The sequence below is a fragment of the Anser cygnoides genome, chromosome 2 (genome assembly GCF_040182565.1).
Source record: "Anser cygnoides isolate HZ-2024a breed goose chromosome 2, Taihu_goose_T2T_genome, whole genome shotgun sequence".
Classification (NCBI taxonomy): domain Eukaryota; kingdom Metazoa; phylum Chordata; class Aves; order Anseriformes; family Anatidae; genus Anser; species Anser cygnoides.
The window spans coordinates 69,108,043-69,129,508 of record NC_089874.1 but is presented as its reverse complement, the minus strand read 5'-3'; the positions used below and the strand labels follow the sequence as shown (position 1 = coordinate 69,129,508).

Sequence of the window (21,466 nt, the reverse complement as noted above, 5' to 3'; positions counted from 1 at the left end):
AGGAATTTGTATTAACTTTCTGTTTTATGTTTATGAGAACCTCTAGGGCTGGAACATATATGGAATCATACAGAATCATGTAGAATGGCCTGGGTTGAAAGGGACCTTAAAGATTACCTAGTTTCAACCCCCCTGCTCTGGGCGGGGTTGCCAACCACTAGAGCAAGCTGCCCAGAGTTGCATCAAGCCTGGCCTTAAATGCCTCCAGGGATGGGGCATCCACAACCTCTCTGGGCAACCCATTCCAGTGCCTCACCACGCTCTGAGTGAAAAACTTTCTCCTAATTTCCAACCTAAATCTCCCCTGTCTTAGTTTAAAACCATTCCCCCTTGTCCTATCACTACCAACACATGTAAGCAGACGTTCCCTCTCCTGTTTATACACTCCCTTCAAGTACTGGAAGGCTGCAATGAGGTCTCACTGGAGCCTTCTCTTCTCCAAGCTAAACAAGCCCAGTTCCCTCAACCTTTCTGCGTAGAAGAGGTGCTCCAGCCCTCTGATCATCTTAGTGGCCCTTCTCTGGACCCGTTCCAAGAGCTCCACATCCTTCTTGTGTTGGGGGCACCAGGACTGCATGGTGGACCCCATGAACCCCACATTCCAGGTGGGGTCTCAAAAGAGCAGAGTAGAGGGGGACAGTCACCTCCCTCTCCCTGCTGGCCACCCCTTTTTTAATGCAGCCCAGGACATAGCTGGCCTTCCTCGCTGCAAGCGCACACTGCCAGCTCATATCCAGCTTCTCATCCGTCAGGACCCCCAAGTCCTTCTCCGCAGGGCTGCTCTCAAGTTCTTCTTCTTCCAGTCTATATAAATACGTAGGATTGCCCCAGCCCATGTGCAACACCTTGCACTTGGCCTTGTTGAACCTCATTAGGTTCTCATGGGCCCACTTCTCTAGCCTCTCCAGGTCCCTCTGGCTGGATGGCATCCCTTCCCTCTACTGTATCGACTGCACCGCTCAGCTTGGTGTCATCTGCAAACTTGCTGAGGGTGCACTCAATTCCGTCATCTGTCATTGATAAAGATGTTGAAGAGCACTGGTCCCGAGACTGACCCCTGAGGGACATCACTTGTGACCAGCCTCCACCCAGACATAGAACTGTTGACCACAACCCTTTGGCTGCGACCAGCCAACCAATTCTTATCTACCTAACAGTCCATCTTTCAAATCCGTACCTCTCCCAGTTTAGAGAGAAGAATGTGGTGAGGGACCATATCAAAGGCTTTGCTCAAGTCCAGGTAGAACATGATTCTTAGTGTAACTTAAAACAATTTAAAACGAGTTAGTATAATTTAAAACAATAAGGTAGACTTTCTACTTTTTGTAGTTGTCTTCACTGGGAAGATAACGCATAAAGTATTTTTATCTGTTTTTTTATTAATGTAGTGTATTAGCCTAGTAGCATTATCATATATAGCTTCCTGTTTAGCCCTAATAATGTTGTAACACTTTTTGAAACAACCTATATTGCTTCTGGATGAATCATCCCATGGCAAACCAGAAGAAGGGACGTTATTAATGTAAATATAAGAATTATTCTGAGTGCCATTTTAAGATATTTTGGAGTAAGAATGTTGTTGATGCCAAGCATGAAGAATATGAAGTAAAACCCCAAGGACGTTACGTTTTTTTCTTTTTTTCCCCTCAATTAAAAAATATGTACACATACAAGAAGCTTATTTTCCTTCCATGTTTAAAAAAAATGTGATAACTGCCTTTTGTTCAAGTGTTCAAAGGCTCTGGTCCTCAGTGAAGACTGCTTTTGTGCCAGTCTGAGGTTTCATGCTGGCATAATCTAAAATAACGCTTAGTCTTAGGGTGGTTTTAATTTTTTGACATAAAAGCCTCCAAAAGTCTGATGATGGCTCAAAAAACATTAAGAATAATTTCTTTCAGGTAGAAATCAAGTAACTGGAAAATTTGGATGAACAAGGTAAACAGTTATGGCAAAAAGGCAGCTGTGAGGACAGTAATAACACAGTACACCTTGATAATTAAAGGAACACGCTCTTAACTGTAGAAAGCTATTCTCAACCTTAGGAAATTTAAGTTTAGGTTGTGTATCTATCTGTAGTGAGTTCTGTTAGCATAGTAGTGCTTTTTTTCCCCTGCTGAATCACAGGAATGCAGCTCTTTGAGATGCATTAAAATGCTACTGATTGGCTGCTCTCAGCTTTTATTTTCTAGCAGAAAAAGATTTCCAAGTGTTTAGAGGCTTCAGTATGGGACAGTTTAAATGAAAAAGTTCTGCCTAAAATAAATGTAGTGAAAAATGGATACTTCTGAAACCTTCTTAGGTTAAGTTAAAACTACATACTGTAGTTAAGAAATGTATTAAAAAAATGACTTAATTGTGGAACTGTAGATATAAATTGTTAGTGAATCGACTTTAAACAAGGATAAATGCTTTGCTTGCTGTATTGATCATCTTGAGACTGATGAAGACCGCTCTGAGTTTACTTAACACACAAAAAAGGCTTCAGAGTAATCAGTACTCAAATTATTTTAAACTTAGGAATTGTTAATGCTGTGCAATAGTCTTTCTTCTATTATTTGTTTGGCCTTCATTAAGTGACTTCCAAAGTGCTGTAGTTGTCATGTAAAATAAACGAGATATTTCTTCATAGTTGTTTATTGACCCTTTGTGAGATACAAAACTGCTCAGAGATAATTTTGGCAGTCAAAGCATCGGTGATATTCTGTGGCAATTGCCGCCTTGGGTTACAGGTTGCTGTGAATTTCAAGGATTTTTCTTCTGAAATCAGCCTTTTTGGTCTTTCTGAGTACTCTTTAAGATCTGTCTTGGGTATCAGAGAGTGAATCAGGAATTTTTACAAAAAGCTTGTTTTTGCTTCCCTGTCCTGACAGGGAATGTCAGTTACCTTCCTTCCTGACGCGGCCTTGCCCATGAAGTGACTGGGTTGCAAACATGCAGTCATGAACTGTATTAACCTAACCCAGAATTCAGGGAAACAGGAGGACTTCCAACTTTCCAGGTTCACTTACAGTTGTTGGGGTTTGTTGCTGTTTAGTCCCCTGCATAGGACTTGAGAAGGTTTCCTCTCGTGTGATCAGTAGTCTGTTATCCTTGGCTCTTACATATTCTTGTCCAGCCCACTGGGGTTTACTTTCCTATAACATTTTTTCCTTTGCATCTAGTCAGGTGAATTAAATGCACCTGCTGCATTTATGCATTAAATGCATTAAATGATGCACCTGCTGCATCAGCAGGTGTATTAAAAAATCAGCCTCAGTGACGAGATGGAACTGAATATATTTTCAGTTCATATGTACATACATATACACACATTCACAGCATATATGAATATATATTCATAACTGGTGTTTATTAGTCTCCCTTCTTAATGTGTGTCATCCTAGGACAGGTGGCAGATAGTTTGTGCTACTTCAGTTTGTTTTGCACTAATTTCTGGAAGCTTCAACTAGATTGTAGGATTTATTATGTTGGTGTAAGCATGTACTGTATCCAATAGTCTTCTCCAAAAAAGCTCATAGCCTAGAAGGCAGCTTACTAATGGATAAAATAAGAAGAGTAACATTGGAGCAGTAATTAATAAGTCTGGAGATAAGAGTTTACAGCACTGTCCAGCCTCCTTTTGATACCCCTACTCTGTGTTACAGTCACAAACATCCTACTAGCAAACGTAGTACCAGGCAGTGGCAAGAATAAGGAAGACAAGCCAGCTGCTGTTTATTTTGCTAACATTGAATAGTGATTTTCTTTTTCAAGTAGTGAGAAGAGGGGAGGCAATTTCTTTGTTTTCATATGGCTGAATCCAGAAGGAAAAAGAAAGGAGGCAGAAGGAAGTGGAACAGAAGTCAGCTGACCCTGCTGCCACTTTGAGTCCTCTCAAAGAGGCAGAGGAAGTGGAAACATAAGATGCAAATTATTTTTATAATACAAGTAGAGAAATTTCAACAAAGGTACAAGTATCACTTGCCACCACATAAATGAGATGTCCTTAAAAATACAGGAGAACAACCATACATTAAAATCAAATCATTTTGACCTTTTGTTTTGCACTAATGAACTTCTAGGACTAAAAGATAAAAATAGATATCTAAAAGATAAAAACGCCTTGTCATATCTTAAAAAAAAAAAAATTGCATTGTTTGTGATGACAGGCAGCGTTAGTTCTAATTGTTCTTAATAGAATATCAGTTTGAATTCTTTCAGAAAAGACTGCACTGTTGAAGAGAAGTGTTAACAGTAATGAAAATGCCTTTTTTTCTGAAACCATTGCATCAAAACAACCCCCAAACAATTGTGTTATCCCAACCCAATTTGTTTTACAACACAAATGATACAAATTATTTGTTTGTGTTCCTGTTTGTTCTCTGTAACAATTTTTGTAATGTAAAATAATTAGTGTGTTTTTTTCACTATTCAGGTGTAAGATGAGGAACAAGTTAAAGTAAAATGTAAATATTAGCTTATTAGGAAGCTATACTAAAACTGAAAAGAAGACGAATTTGCATAAAATTAGCATAACTTAAAAAACCCAACTGTTGAAATTTGGCAAATGAGCCAGGGTCTCAAAATGTTAAGTATTTGTGAAAATTGATTGCTGAGTTCAGAAAAGAAATACATGAGTGCTTTGACAAATTACAGCGTGAGCATGAGCACTATGCTTTATTTGAAAGATTACCGTGTGAGCTTACACTTCAGTATTACCAACTGTGAGATAAGCCCAAAGGAAGTCAGGTATCTGTGTTCTTGTTGCTCATGAAACTACTTTTTTTTCCCTGCTATCCCCCACCCTGGTTATGGCCTTATCTAATGTATGCTATCCAAGCCTTGAACTAACTGTATTAATTTCATTCTCATGTAGTCATACTTTCTGCATGCTTCACAAATGCTTGCAAAATGATTTTCATAGCATGCCTGTGGAAATAAGAGGTAGTATTATTAATCTTTTGTACAGTATTATTAATCTTTTGTACCTGTGAAATTATGCTGCATAGGAATTGAGGCCAGAGTTATTGAAACTGTGCATTTGGTATTGGGAAAGAGCTTCAAATATCATTGACTAAGTCTCTCAGGAATACAATGTTTTGTAGCCCTTGCATTCCATACACAATTCCAAAGGACTCTTCGCACTCAAGAACAGCTCCAAAATTAAGAGTAAGCATGCTAGATCTTCAGAGTTAGTTTGTGCTTCCTACTAGCACACAAGTTCTGGGGCAAGGACTGTATGTGTACTTCACACTATGATTGCTTCTGAACTGCTGTAGCACACCTCAGGGATTGAAAGGTGCTGTTCCAATAGTTATGTTCCATTTTCCTGCCACCTTATTCCTTGTAAGCATAACTTGCTTCTAGTTCCTTCTTATCTCACCTGCTCCTTTTCTTTCCTGAAGTGAATAATTGCACAGCGAGTTCTGCTTAGCATCGCAGTCCTGAGAGGCAGCATACTCAGTTATTGCATAGAAACTTGTGTTCATGCACAATGTCTTTGGCATGTGGGAGGAATGTTTTAATGAAGCAGGCGCACCACAGGTGGAATCTCCGGGGAAGTTCTGCAACCATGTCTGCCAACTTTCTAATGTAGGGGGAAAAAATAAGTAAGGAATAGGATTTATTTTGAATGAATTTGAAGGTATTTTGCTGTTTTGTTTGTGCAGATATTTTGGCTTGAATGACTGTTTCTGGATGCCTCAGGGACCAAGACTTTTGGCATTGGAGGAGTTGAGGTGGACAACTTGGCATGAAGAATGTCAGTCACGGGGCTGAATTTGACAGAATTCATCTGTCAGTTTCCATAAACTGGGCTTTCTAGTGAAGACTTTTTTACTCTGCAAAGTCACTGTGCTGTCTTCTAAGCTGGTTTCAAAAAGCACAAAGCCACTTTAAGTCAAGTTTCTGGCAAAAAAGGCTTATTTGACATTAGTGTTTGATGATTGAAAAGTATATTCGATTTCTTAAATTTATCACCAAAAAATCTGATTGTGTTGAGCCAGTCAAAGAGGTTTACTGATCCTAATTGTCTGCCCAGTGTCTTTGTTAAAGGCACTTCAGGCCATTACTGGTTTTAGTGTAAGTTCATAAATCACCAACTGCAGTGGCTTGAGGGACTGGTACGTGTTCTTTCTGCTGTTCTTCTCCTTCTTCCTTTCTCCAGTCTGTGCAGGTGCTTACAGACAGACGTGAGCAACCCAGTTGGGTAATCTCCCAATATTTTTCCAGCATAAATTGTCAGAGCCTGTTTACTGGAGGCCTGTGTTTTATTCATGAGGTTTCTCAGGTAGGCAAGGCATGTTCTCCTAAAAGCTCTGAAAGTATAGCCAAGTTTATAGGAACCAGAGGGATCTTTGAGGATGGAAAGTTATTTATTTTTCTACAAATGGAATTGTTCTTTATCTTGGAAAACAGACAAAAGGCAACTGGATTTTTGCTGATAAAATTTTAATCCAAACTAAGGTCACTACAGCATTACTGTTTGGTCTTCCCCTAATTTGTACTAGCAGAGCTGAAGCAGTTAGTAATGTGACCTGTTTGTTTGTTAATTTGTATAGCAAAGCCAGTAAGTGGTGCTAACAGTTATACCAGAATGATTATGCTTTGGCTAGTACAGTTTATGCTGTGAGTGAAACTTGGGACACGTTACTATACTAACATAATTATTTTTATTATTATTTTAAATTAGTCTAATTATATCCACCCTAAAGGATACTGTTGGTATTATTCTACCAGTGTAGCTATCTTTAAGTAAATCTGCTTTGTTTATAAAATGCACCTTGTCTAACGTTGACTAGAGTGGTTATTTGTATTAGAGCAAATGCTATTTGTTCCTCTCAAATATTTTGTTAAGCTGGCAACCCGAAGGCACCTATGCTAAATGACTCCTAGGCACCCAGTGGAAAAATACTTCATGCTTTGTCCAGGTGCTTGAGACTGAAGAATAGTTCTGTGCTTGTCTATTGATTAAGTTTTTTTTAATTAAAATCCAAAGGTCAGTCTTTCAAACATGGAAATATGTGAAACATATGAAACAATGGTGGTCTTACCTCAGTTCTATCAATGTTTCCTATATTCTGTTAATATGTTAGGCTGTGCATATATAGCCTATCAAAACGCTTGAGATGACCTAGTGATTTAAAGCAGGAAGGGAATTTTCAAAGACTTTCAACTTCCAAACATTTGCTTCATGTTTTTCAGAAGCAGAGTTCTGACAAGTGCATAGGAAAAGGTGTTATTCAGGACTGTTGTATTAATCGTACCAGTAACCATATTGTGTCTGGAAAGAGAGAAATTTCTTACTGAGCCACTGAAATTCAGTCTATCTGCAGGGCTTTATCAGAATCACTATTTTAAAAGTCACCACTGCCATCTCAGAGGGGGTAATTCAGATCATGAAGCACTGTTAACTTCTCTCCACAACAGACACCACTTTTAAAGGGAGCTGTCGGTGTTGTCAAACAGTAATAAGGGCTGGCCCAAGGATAAACGAGTAGATTTCTCAAAGACTAGACTAGGCTGTAGGTAGTTACAGAAGGTTCAGTAAAAATCACCACGTCAGAGACTAACAAACAGCGGAACATATATTCAGAGAGAGTTAAACATTGCCTTTATCTACCTACCCGCAAGGACTGGGAACACAATTTGGTTATCAAGCACTGTCTCTATTGCCAGTACTGTGCTAAAGAATTCATCTCACAGAATTGGGTTTTGTGTCATTGAAAGGGATTCCAAAAATTGGTGATAGGAAGAATCGGTTGCTGTAATCTATAGGAAGCATCTTTTAATTTCTGTAATTTATTTGTAGCTCATATGGGTGTGTTCGCTTTTTTTTTTTCCTGTATCAGTGTTTTCCATAAACTTTTTTCCCCTTCCTGTTTAGTGAGATAGGCTGTCTGTTCCACTGTGTTGCCTTTGCAGTTGTCCTTGCTTGAATTTATTTTGTTTGAGTATGACTGTACTCTCTTCAGACTATAATTAGGTTTTCAGCAGCTGTGCTGTTTAAGCTGCCTGGAATCATTTTCTTCCCTGTCTCCACTCATTCATTTCTATCCCATGTTACCTATTGTATTGTGCTAGCACAGTGTTTATATGGCCCCACAGTGAAGCAGACTAGGGCACTTGTCTCATAGAAGCCATTCTTCTTGTCCAGTGTATTTCATTCTCAGCTTAGTCTCTTGCTGTTCTGATTTATTTGAATGTACTAGTGATAGAATGAGGCAGCTCAGGAGGAAGAACGAGCGGGAGGTGCCAGTTAACCTACTGTATGAGATGAGTATTTTTTATTTTTAGGCTAATGCATGTATGCTTTATTAAACATAAAGCATAAGCATACTTTGATTGTGCAGTTGTTTCAAAACAAAAATAACAGTCCAATACCACTCTGATGTATTTCTTCTTCCATATACTGTTGACCCCTTGTTTTGTCATCCCATCATGTATAGCTTTGTGGGTACTTGCGGGGAGATCGTGAAGGTGGCAGATCAAGTTAGTGGTCTCAAGTCATTTTGAAACGATGGAAAGATTCCAAGTGTCAGAAGAATACATTTATTGTAGGAATTAATTCCTGGGTGAGAAATCTGTTTCTGGGAAAAAAAAAAAAAAAAGTAATTTCTGCGTTTGCATTCAGAACCCTTTCTGGTATTGAGCTTTTCAGAATGCTGAACTTGTGACTGGATAAAGATTGTTCAGGGAGAAGAGGAGGGGGAAAAAACCTCCTGGAGCCTCACAAAATGGTAGAAACCCTTTAACTTAAGATCTCATCTCTCTTAGTACTTTGCATGAAGGAAAGGTTCATTTCCTTTGCTTCCATCTCCAGACATCAAACCTAATTCAGAAATAAACAACAAAAAACACCAAAAAACTTTGGGGTGCTTAAGCTGCTGTAATCTACTTCCATATCAAGTGTATTTGCTATGTTAGGTAGATTCTCACCAGCTTTTTGAAGAGGTCTCTGTGTGAATTTGTCTAACCATGATGCTTGAAGGATAGGAGTAGGTAAAGGTTATGTATGAAAACGAGAATGAAATTTCTGTATAATGTCTTAAGTGGATTGTTCTCCTTCTCCTTCAGATGAATTTCTCTTCTGGGTGTCAGCTAAGTGAATCCAAAAGTAATGTAAATTGCACTCGTGTAGGAAAAAGCTGGTGGTTGAGGCTCTGGAATTTAATTGTCTGCTGGGCACTTACAGATACTAGATGCGGTGTGCTTGCAGACCCTTAAAATTGTTTCTAGTTTCCTTACCATCAGGAATGCAGTAGTTAACATGTCTGCACCTGGTCAAAGGAATATGTGTTGTGTGGCTAAAGTTAATAACATGCATTATTCAGTGGAATGCATTAATACTCAAGAGACATACTTCTAAGAATTTATAATCACAGCTTGGTCTGGGAAGGTAAGCATTAACAGTAACAAAACAGCTTATCAAAACATGTCTGCTCTGTCAGATCTGTCAGTTTTAAGTCTGAAGGCAGAACTGTCTGAAATGAGAATTTTGTAAAGCTCTGGTGTTGCTTTTGTGGAGGAAAGTCAAGCTTTACAACTGCATAAGAAGTTCTTTGAAGGCATCTTCACGTGCAGGACTATTAAATCTCATTAGCGGGGTGAAAGACCTCCTCAACTGAGAAACAGCAGGTTGATTTCTGTCATTTTTTGTTAGTCTCCACAGAAACAGTGACTAAACAAGTTGGTAAACATAACTACTAAGAGATCGGGGAGAGAGAGGATGGACAGTATTTTTCCTTGATGTGCGTTATAGACTTCTGACTTTTATACAATATAAGCAGAGGCTGTTATTTCACACTTTATTTTGGTATGCATATGTGATCAGAGCAGAGGAGGAGAAAGTTTAGTGAAGTAGAAGCAAATGTGCTTATAAAAGATGTGCTTTTTTTTTTTTTTTAAAGTGTCACCTGCCTAAAAACACATAATCATTTCTATTACCAGGCAAAGAGACAGTAACACAATTTTCTGGGAGCAATAATTTAAAAGAGTAGTGGTCTGTAGAAGTTAACTAGCTGAAGCTATGTCACCAGGCTATGTCAAATGGATTTTAAATAGAAGTCTGTTCCTCCTCTTTCTCTCTCCAAAGTTATGATTTGTTATCCATTAGGTAAAGGATATTCTCTCATTCCTCAGAATTTATTATTGAATGAGGTTAAGGTGCTAGAATACCTGTTAGCAAATTTTTGCAATTTCCTGATCTTCAAATTGATATTTTAAGGCAGGGCAAGGACAATAATACCTAATTATTTAGCAAAGGCAACTTCATCCTCTCTTGAGCTCTGTTTTATAGTGTATAGGAGTGCACTGTGGATATCTCAAATACTTAAATCCAAAGATTTACTATGCTTTTGTGTTCATGTCAATTTCCAATGTTTGGTTTCTGTAAGTTTATTTTCTTGGCAGAAAATTGATAAGTAACAGAAAATACTCTTTGTGCTTTAATAGTGGTGTTTAGGTATTTATATAATCAAGTAATCATACAGAACTCGTATAAACTGTTAAGTGCAGGTGTTTCTTGCCTCTAGGGTCACAGGATCACTGCAGTCTTGAGCAGTATTTTATCAGGTTGCAAAGAAACATATAGTATGAGCTTCATAGGTGTTTACTGTTTTGCAGCGGACACAGTTATCTTTGACTAAAACAACGTTGGTGATGAGAACAGAAACCTTATATGAACTGTTGCTTATACCTTTAAATGTTTTTAAAAAGAAACATGTCCTTTGACCAGATGAAAACTGTAAAACTTAAGCAACCTTTTGGCTATTCAAACTATTTTTGCATTTACCTTTCCTGAGTACTGCATTTTGGTTGTGATTGTGTTAGTACTATGACAATTTCTTAAATGTCAGTATATTTTGGTAGAGACAAATGGGGTTATGAATTGAACTTCAGATGGCTGTGTTTACCACCTGGTTTAGCATGATGCTCCTGTACCAAATTCTTCCTTCCAAGGTTTCTCTCAACAAAATTTCTGCTCTTACCAGGGCACCCTCCCTCTTAGGAGCTGTACAGGTTTGTGTGGCAGAAAGGAAAAGGGGTTCTACAGCTGTTTTGTTTTGTTTTGTTTTTAGTCGCATGAAAAAGCAGACTTGTGGTACATCTCATACTCAAAATATTCTGCGTATTTACAAGCTCAAGCACACATTAATGGGTACAACCTCTTACCTCAAAGCAAAAATTTGAGTTCCCTTTCTCATACTTGAGGGCACTTCATTCACAGAAATTGCATGATTTATGGTTATCAAGAACTTCTGCAAAACAATGTTTCTATTTGATGTCTCACTTGGCCTCAAGAGTCTCCTGTAGTGGTCTGCATCAAGGAGATCTACACTGTGGCTTATCTGCTTGACTTGCTAGTAAAAGATTTGTGCTCACAGATTATTGGCTTAAAAATGTAGGCGTACAGCAAAATCTGAAATGGGAGTTCATAGGCAACCTCATGTTTTTCATTCTCTGTCCTCTTTGAAATAGAGGCCAGTGCTCGCTGATGGTCTAGTAGCTGCAATTAGAGCTTGTGTGTGTCACACTGCTTCTTAGATGTATGCTGAAGATCACTTAGAAAGATGTGTCCAGTGTGTAAACTTGATCTTTCCCTTTTCTATTTCCCAGCCAGTTAGGTCCTCATTCACTTTGTCAAAGGACTCATTCCCTCTACTCTCTGGAGGGAGAAGAAATAAGTGGTTATAATTTCTTCTTTCCTTTTGACTGCCATTGGCATTTGTGACAGATGCTGTTGGAGATGCACTCATAGAGGAGTTCTGTGTGCAGCATCTCTTCACAACATTCTTGAGCTTAGGCTGTCAAAAGTTGGTGCCTGCAGTATAATACAGGAACATTTACATGTCCAAATTCTGCTCAGTGTCACTTCACTGTTCTTACATTAAGCAGCCACAGAGGAGTAGGATAGGGTTTGTTCTGCATAGGGTTGTTCCGGTCTAGTAAGTCTGTCATACGAATCATAGTGGTAGCAGACCCTCTCATTCCAAACTACACAAGTGTACAATCACAGCAGACCTAATTCCCTCCACTATAAATAGGAGATGAGGGACTGTGAAGTATGAAACGTTTTTGAAGAGTGTAGCCACCAAGAGTTTGTGTTGTCCTAGCTTTTTGACCCCTTAGCCTTAACTTGTTTTTACTGATAGTTTTTATTTATCCTATAGTTAGGGAGATACACTTCTTCTCTGGCTGATGAAAGATGATGAAAGTTTCAGCTGCACTGTATGTTGGGCAGGATGTCGTGCCGTCTAATGTGTTGGTCTCACTGTATCTGAAAGAGTTCAGAAAAGACCCTTGTTCCTGAGTTCTCATTTCCTGTAGGGTCTGTTCTATTTTTTTTTTTCCTTCAAGAAGGAAATACTGCACTGGATTTACTATATCCATGCAGTAACTTGTCTACCTGTCTCAATTGCTGAAGATGCATGAAGTTTCTGCCAAGCTCTACCTTTTACTTGGAGTTTTAGGTTTTTAGCACAGCCTGCATCTGATGAATTTGCTCTTTGATTCAGGGGAAATGTTAGTCCTTTCCTTTAGACACTGGTTTTCTTGGTAACTAATTTTTGCAAGACACTGAAATCCAGGAGCTCATTTTAAGTTATTTTCTGTTTTAGAATTTCCTTAGTTTCTACTCAAGATTGTTATGAAACTTAGCAGCTATATGCTGCTATGGGACCAATAAATTACATGTTAGTATTCTTCCCTGATCCTTTTGCCATGGATTTTAGGGCATTACATGTGAATAGTTCCATCAGTAACCTTGCACAGATTCAGCTGTACTATATACTCATGTAGCCATCATGGAAGCTTTTGGAGAGGGAACATTTTTTGGTATGATAGTTTTCCAGTAACATGTCGGGAAGGTTCTTGGAGACTTCCTCTATGTGACACGATCCTGGAGCTTCTCAGAGGAACACGTATAGAGATGAGCATGCTGAGATTTTTGTCCCAACACTGTATTCCATTTACCATGTCCTTGCTTTCTGTCTTGAAGCTCTTGGAGATTTGAGATTGAGAAATGCACTTCACACTTCCTAGCTCAACAGGAGACTTATGGGAAGTACAAGGTACTAAGAATCATCTAGGGTTGTATACAAGATTTTAAAAAATAAAGAAACAAAACACAAGCTAGGGCTGACTGCTCATAGAATGTGTATTAATGTGAAAAACTGATCTTGAGGAACTTTTTTAATGACAAGTAACTCCTGCTCTCTTAAGTAATTTGAAATTCTGCGCTTCATTTAGGAACGTTTATATTAACAGGATGAAAGTCTCAGAATTCTGTACAAATGGCTACTTGAGGATTGTTGTACTACGTACCTCTTCAGCTAAACACAGAAATAAAAACAATAAAATGAAACCATTATCTTTGTCTTTGGAAACTGCTCAAAATTTTTCATTCTTGGGGAAAAAAGTTTTAATTACTTGAGTTGAAATCAGTGTTCAGGGTCTTGCGATTTTAGACAGTTTTCAGGCTTTTTGTGAGTTTTATTAAATGTTTGAAAACGGGTATGGTGAAAGACAGTTATTTCATTTTGAAAACCTTGATATGCATTAGATACTGTTTAACGGTATTTTATGTTTATGTAGGTTCCTCTAAAGAAGGAGGAGCTGGAGCTGTTGATGAAGATGATTTTATTAAGGCATTTACAGATGTTCCTACTGTACAGGTAAGATGTTGTATATACTAGCTTTTGTTTTCAGAAATGTGCTATTTACAACACTGTCTTCTTAAGCTTATATTTTTTTTTTATATATAATTTTGTAGTCTTTTAACTGAGTGTCATTACTTTTCCTTCTTTCTGAAAATTTAGTCTCCACGGAAAGCTTCATTTTTTACCGGTTGTTAGTTACAAAAACCCACCTTTTTAAATTGTCCTACTAATTATAATTACATTGTGTTTCAGGTAGAATCCGTTATTACTTTGCTTAATCTTTTCCAAGGAGCTACTGAAAATAATTGCATGTTTCAGTTTTGATAAGAAAAAGATTTCCATAGGTGTTGGAAAACTTAGGACTGCAATTTCATGGGATAAGCAACTAACAATAATACAGGCAAATAATTTAAAAAACAAGAATTATATTTTAAAAATCTGTCTGAATTGTAATGATGCATGTCTGGCATACATGCCCCCATCTCTAGCAGCACTTCAAAATAAAAATCTAGTGACTTATTTGAATGCTAATGAACTTGTTGGACGCAGAGTTCTGAGTTGAAAGATCAGATTTTAACTTCTTTTACTTAAGTGTGGGAATTGCTTATACTTGGTACTTTCACACAAGGTCGGGTCACCTAACATGTTTGTATCTTCAATTTTGAATAAGTTTTCTTTGAGGGACTGAGGAGTGGAAGATGACCAAAAACTCAGGCACAGTTTCTGAACACCAGAAGGATTTTGAATTTCTCGATAGGTAGTTTTGTTCTATTTTTATTTTCCAAGACAATGGTGTACTATTGGTTGGATCTCCTTTTGTAGGTAGAATTACTCCGCTTTTATGAAGGAACACTTTATCTCCATGGTTCCTGTCATATCGAGCTTTTGTCTTACACTGTAATACCTTTGTATTTCTTCTTAACAGTTCAGAGAAGCAAAGAATTCTTTGGAGGGCAAAACCATGGAACTTCTAATATTGTTTATCCTCATTATGTTGAACAGAATAATTTTCAACAGCACTGAAAATGTTCTGCCTCTAAATTGTTACTTTAATGTTTGAGGTCCCAAGCAGAGTTCTCTAACTACTTAAATTGGTTAATAACACTAGGTAATAAAAAGTGGTATGACTATATGTCATTGACCAGTAGGTGTGATTTTTCTGTCTGACTCTACTGGATGACCCACTTGTCCTTACTGATGTCACCTGAATTGAGGTGGGGAGTCACAGGAGATGTTTCATTGACCCTAAAATAAACTATTGGGTTCACATATGAGAATGTCAGGCCAGGGGAAAAAAAATTTTTTTGTATCCTTAAGAATAATGACTTCCTGCTGTCCCAACTTCAGGTTTCTCATTGTGGACAATCTCATTTTTCTTTAAAAAAAAAAAAAATAAAAATCCCACATTCTGAGACTGTGTTGATTACTATGGAAGAGAGAATTTTCTGTACTAGAACTTATGAAGAAAGAATGTTCATGACCTGCATTTTGCCAGGTTAATCTAAAAGTGGAGGAAACTTGTCAGACAAAATGGGGAAAGGGAGTTAATTGTTTGTGTGTTACAGGGCCTGTTCCTGTGTCTGCCTGTCTTTTCATTACATTTGTGTGGGTTTTAGTGGTGGTTTCAGTGATGGTAAGGGAGGGAACTATATTGTGGAAATGGGTCTAATTTTGAATCAAGTTTGTGCTTCTGGACTAATCAAATAAATTAAGATTATTTACTGTATATGTTTGACTTGATCTTAAAAGGCTCCACTGGTGGATCTGCTTCAATAGTAACCTGTTTCAATGACTGCTTATCACTAATCCTCTAGTAATGTCACATCATATACTTCTATCTATGGGAATTTGTAGTTCCCATATTGAAAATAGTTTGTTTATATAGTTACTGCTCTAATTCGTGTTTGAGCTTTTAAGTTTTCAGTCTTGGATGTTGCATTTGCTGTTACCGATATATGTGCATGTTGCCCTCTGATGGATAACTCACAGTTATGAAGATAGCTTATTTTGAGATATAGTATGGTGGCTTTTTGCTAACAAGTGTCCTTTGCTTGCTGTACTGTGATGACAGGATTGTACCTACATATTTAGATTACAAACATAATAATTTTACACCTCTTTTTTCACTTGTGTTTAAATTGAAGAAGAAAATTCAGTGGTCAGGTTATTAGGAATAACTCCCATTATTAGATAGATTTCTTTTCAAAACAAATTTAATTGTTTGTATTTATGTCTGACTTAGAAACTTACAAACAAAAAATGTATTATCATTGCCTGAACACCAAACTTCATGTTGTAAACTTCTAAAAGCATAATTAATCAAGGGCAGAGAAAAAAAGAAATTATTAAATTATTACTTTTTGCTCCTCTGAAACTAATGTAGGTACGGAGAAACTTAGTACTTTGAGATTTTCGGTGGAAAAGTTTTAATTTCATGTCAATCAAAATTATGCCACTTATTAAATTCCTCATTAAAATGTCAATATGAATAGCAGAAATTACATATATCCAATTCTGTTTGTGCTGGGTAATTAAAGGAAAAAATAAGTTGTTTGCCTAGGCATGCATGTGGCGCCAACTTAAAGCTATTGTGTATGTTGCTTCTGTGTTTGGCTATTGCTCTAGCACATTGTAATCCTGTGGCAGTAACTACAGCTCATGGACTCAGGTAATGTATCAGCTGAGAACAGAAATTAGCCTATTTTTGAAAGCCTACTCAGTAAGGCAACATACAAAAGGTATCTGTAGCTTGACCAGAACCTCAGGCTAAGCTTGGCGTGTGCACTAAACAGATCGAGTTGGCTGCTGCCAAAATGCACGACTATGTTTCCCTTGAGTTGCATTTCACTTCTTTGTGGTAAGTTGACATGGGCTGCTGCCCCATGAGGGTACAGAGGAATTCACAGAGGAGTTCTTGCCTTTCTTCTTTGTAGGGTTAGCTTTCTTTATGTTAAAGCCCTGAATTGGGAAGAACAGGGCAAGGTGGATGATGGTAAAGGGGGAAACCTGAGAAGGTTGAATTATTGCAGGTTCTGATGGCATTATGGTCACCATAAATATAAAATTGCATCTTTACTTGACCAGTGACCACTTTTAAAAGTATAATAAGGATTTCCTTTTGATGACATGCAATTTCATCAAATTAAATTTTCATTGAGACACATAGAGTATTTATTCCTAACAATATGGTTGGTACCTGTGCTACTAGTGAATGTGTTTTCTAATAAGTATTATACACTACCAGTATATACACGTGTATATCAAATGGTGATACAGAACTCAAGTTCAGTCTTTATGAGTAGTGGAGTAGGAAGTCTGTTATGCTTGAATCCACTCTCTTCATTAAATTCTTTACCCTTTTAAAAAAGTTCTGCATCAGATAGCTGTTGACTTTTAGCGATGAAGAAAGATGTAATCATGAGGAATAGCATTTGTTTTTATGGTTGCATTCATGTCTCCTGTGTAGATAGAATTGATAAATTGTTTTCACATGTGTGGACCTTGGAGAAAAAAAGGCTTACGCAGCTGTGTGGTAATTGAAATGTTATTTCTGTTGTTAAAGCATATCAGAAGCTGGTGTAGGTGTGCTAACTCATCCATTTATGAAGTGATTCCTACTCTGTTTATCAGACAAACTGAATATGCAGATGGTCTAGAGTATGGATGTCTTCCATGAAATAGAGGCCTCCATAACTGTGTTCTGTTACTAAAGCATTAGATCAAAAGTAGAAATCAGTGGAGAGTCCAAGTCCTGTATCTACTGCAAGAATTTGTTCAGTATACTCAAGAAATTGGAAAGCTAGTTTGTATTTTAAACAACTCTTGTAGTAATTTCAATGTGCATAGGGAAATAAAATATTTTATGGAAAATATGGGTTCAGCTTAACTGTAGAACAGGATAGAGACACATTCCTAAATCTTTCTCCAGTAAGATGAAAGGTGCAGGTATATACACAGAACACAGTGTTCAAGAGACCAGCATCAAGGCTCATCATCAAACCAAGGTCTTCATAACCATTGGTCCTTGCCTCCCCCAGCACGCTCTGTGCTGTAGAACATAGAAAAACTACATCTTGGACTTGAATAGGTAATGAGTGACTATCAGGTACTACTGTTTAGGTGCTATGTAAATTGTCATATTGGCTTCCAGCTTACGCTTGATAAGGGCATGAGTCTCCTTGAAGCCATGTATTATATCTGCCAGCCCTGTCTGGATGCCTCAGATGGCACCAGCTGCCTGTGTGTGGGCAACTGAATGTAGCCCAGTATGTGTATGTAAAGAATCATAGAATTGTTTGGGTTGGAAAAGAGCTCTTAAGATCATCTAATCCATTTTTTAACCTAGTACTAAAGTCCACCACTACACCATGCTAAGTTCTACATCTAAGCGTTTCTTGAAGGGCTTCAGGGATGGTGACTCAACCACTTCCCTGGGCAGCCTGTTCCAATGCTGCACAACCCTTTCAGTAAAGAAATGTCTCCTAATATCCAACCTAAACCTCTGGTGGCACAACTTGATAATTTAGGATCCCACGGATTAGTAATCTCTAGTTGAAAATATGTTGCTGAAAAAAATCAGTTTTCTGGTTAGTAGTCTGTTCCATATCCTTTTCATATCATTTTTTCTCAAGCTGGGGGGAGAAGGAAAAAAAATCACATTTTGCATATTCAGTGGAAGCAGAATAGAATGTTCCGTGCCTTATGTCTATGAAAATCAAAGGGAAGTCAGTTTACTTATGTGAAAATGTATTAACATTTTTTTTCTTGTTTAGAAATTCACTGTTGCACTTGCAGTTATCAATAAATTAATTAATTCACTTATTGCCAAATAGTGACTGATGTATGATTAGGTTGTCAGGCTTCAATTTTGCTGGAATTAGTATGCAGAGAATAGAGGAGTCTGGAGGCTGCTCTTTATATTTACTTGCTGATTCTGTGAGTTAATAAGTGATAGGCTTGGAACAGTAATATATATAGAAGCTATCGAAGCTTTTAATTTATTTTTTCAGACATATTTTATTTTAGTGTTGACTAACAGCCCAGTTAGTTCCTTGTAGTATTACAACTCTTAATGAGGAAGAGAGTCCCTTGCCCCAAGAGAGTTTCATTGGGTTATAGTCAGTTGGTTGAGTAATGAGTACCCATTATAATAGTGGGTATGAAAATGAAATTGTATTGCAATAACATTGCAACAGAGTGTTTTTTAGATTACAATTCAATATGAGTGGAAATTTTAGACAAACAAACATGAACATAATGAAATTCTAGTTATGATTAGGTTGTCACAGAGATGGAAGGTGAAGTCTTGAGGAAAATGTTCATTCTTCAGCTTTTCTGTTAATGAATGAATATTCACTGCTGAGTGAATTTAGATTTGCCTTAAAACACTCTCTACCTTTTGCGTAGTTCTCTGGAGCTAGATAAGAGGGGCAAGATTTTCACAATTATAATTGAATTTTTAGTCTTCTCAAGCTAGCTTCCTTCATCAGGTTAACCAAAATATTAACAATACAAGTTTTCTATGCTTTTAATGTTTCAGATCTATTCTAGTCGAGAACTTGAAGAAACGTTGAACAAAATCAGGGAAATCCTCTCAGATGACAAACATGATTGGGATCAACGAACTAATGCGGTAAACGTTTTATCTGATTTCAGTTGTGGGGTGAATGTATTTCATAAAACACAGATGACTGGATATTTTAAAAAATGTTGTTCTTAGTGATTACAATCCTGATAATCAAAGCCACTTTAATTTTAGATTTCAAAACCTTCAGATGCCACGTATCAGATCATTTCAGAGTAAGATTATGCAGGGATTTTAAGAGGCTGAAATGTATTTGCTTGACTTTGAAGTGAAAGCTTTTCCAAAAGCTATCATGTATGGGTGGTTGTTCTTTGTTTTTGGTTTTGGTTTTTTTTGGCATTTCTGCAAAGTTGCATATTCTGCACGTAAACTGCTAGCATTTATAATTCTTATGTATGGCTATAAGTTTGATTTAAGGAATTAAAATGTTTCCTTTTGTGTGTGGCATATATATATCTTTAGATCTATTTTATGGTATCTTAGTAAGCGTTTAGAAAGGGGTACATGAACAGAATTATGTGTTTGTATATTTGTAGACTGGGATCTGTGACTTCAGGTCTAGAATTTCAGTAGTAGATTTTTCTTCTTAACAGTTTCAAATTATTACCTTATACTTCAAAAGGGTTTGCTTGAAGTTCAGTATTGCTGATAGAAGTAATGTTCCTCTTCTATGGAATTACACTTTTATGGAAACAGTTGCACTCTTAATACATTTAGCATGGTTGTCTCAAGACTTCTCTTATTCATGTCTCTAGTTTCAAAATGTTTATGTACAGTTTTGCAGTAAATTAATACTTTTTTATCTTTAGAAATACATATTAGTAGTGTGCAAAACTAAATGCTTTAAATTTTTTAGCTCAAGAAAGTTCGGTCGTTGCTTGTTGCTGGAGCTGCACAGTATGATGGATTTTTCCAGCACTTACGGTTGTTGGATGGTGCGTTCAAGCTGTCAGCCAAGGATCTTAGATCCCAGGTGGTTAGAGAAGCATGCATTACTGTAGCGTAAGTATAGTTTACCTGTGTTTGTGTACATTGCTAGACTTCAGTGTGAAATTGACTGTCATAAGCTGCTTTACCAGTGTTGCAGGAAAGATTGTCTTTTTGGACTACTGTACACTATTACTGACAGAGTCGAGTCAAGATCTGAAGCTGTAGAGAAAATACCAAAGAAACATTTCAAAGGAATTTGTTCTTTTAGTTGATAAATATAGTTGATAATCCTCTAAAAGATCCTATGTGAAGAACAAGTTAACATCACTAGGCTAAGTACAAACTACTGTAAGTACTACTGTAATATTGGGAACTAATATTAGAAGTACTTAAGTTTGGGTGATTGGCACAGGACTTCACTGTGACTATTTATAATAATAAAGAGAGCTCTGGTTTTTACAGCCCTTCCACTTGACTTGAATTGCTGGAAACGCAATGTAAAAAGGAAAAAATCAAGTGAAAGTTTAAACAAAAATTCTATAGTCTGATGAGCTGATATCTTTAATTTCCATGGCAATCTTAAAAGCCTTGGCTAACAGAAATAAGACCTCCACCCTTGCTATCTTGCGGGATAAATTCAAGGGGGTTGAAGGGGAAGCCTTTTTTTTTTTTTTCATCAGAGTATTTTTTCCCATTCCTGTCTCCTCCCCCTTCTGTAAAGGCATTAATGTAGCCAGTAATATTTAGTGGCTATGTGAGACAGGTATGGCCCAGAATTCGCCCTTGCTCTTCTAGCTTTCAACTGAATGGATCATGGAGGCCTGTTGGAACATAAAGCAGTCCTTGACAGGGAAATTCAGGGTTTGAGAAAATAATCCAAATGCTTCCTAAGATGAAGTCAGTAGTAGCGTAAGTATACTGTGCAAATGTCCTCATCCAGGCCTAAGAACTTGGAATGTTTCATGATACCTAAAACATAGATGTATTTGATGTAATTTTCAGCAGACTGTATTTTTTTTTAATATACGTAGTCTCTTTGCATGGCAGAAGTGTTTAATTGAAATCATAACTTTGAATAAACGAGGGAGTTAGTTTTTATGGATGGCTAATCACAATAAACTCAGTAGTTTTGCCAGCATTGTAATTGAGAATATTAGCTTTTCAAGTCGTGGTATTGACTTTTCATTATGAAATAAAGTTATATAGTTAAACCTTCTAATACGTCTGCTAAGCAACAGAAATGTTCTGCAAATCATAAAATCCTAGGATGGTTTGAGTTGGAAGGGACCTTAAAGACCATGTAATTCCAAGCCCC

General features: G+C 37.2%; 1 protein-coding gene across 50 annotated transcripts in view; it reads left to right on the top strand.

Annotated features, from left to right (window-relative positions):
• CLASP2 (cytoplasmic linker associated protein 2) overlaps positions 1 to 21,466 on the top strand; it is a 141,681-nt gene that overhangs the window by 53,013 nt on the left and 67,202 nt on the right. For all 50 annotated transcript variants that reach the window (XM_066992332.1, XM_066992335.1, XM_066992345.1 and 47 more), the window contains 3 exons: positions 13,573 to 13,652; positions 19,177 to 19,269; positions 20,078 to 20,223. In XM_066992332.1, coding sequence (XP_066848433.1) covers positions 13,573 to 13,652; positions 19,177 to 19,269; positions 20,078 to 20,223 — 319 coding nt within the window. The remainder of the gene's footprint in view (positions 1 to 13,572; positions 13,653 to 19,176; positions 19,270 to 20,077; positions 20,224 to 21,466) is intronic.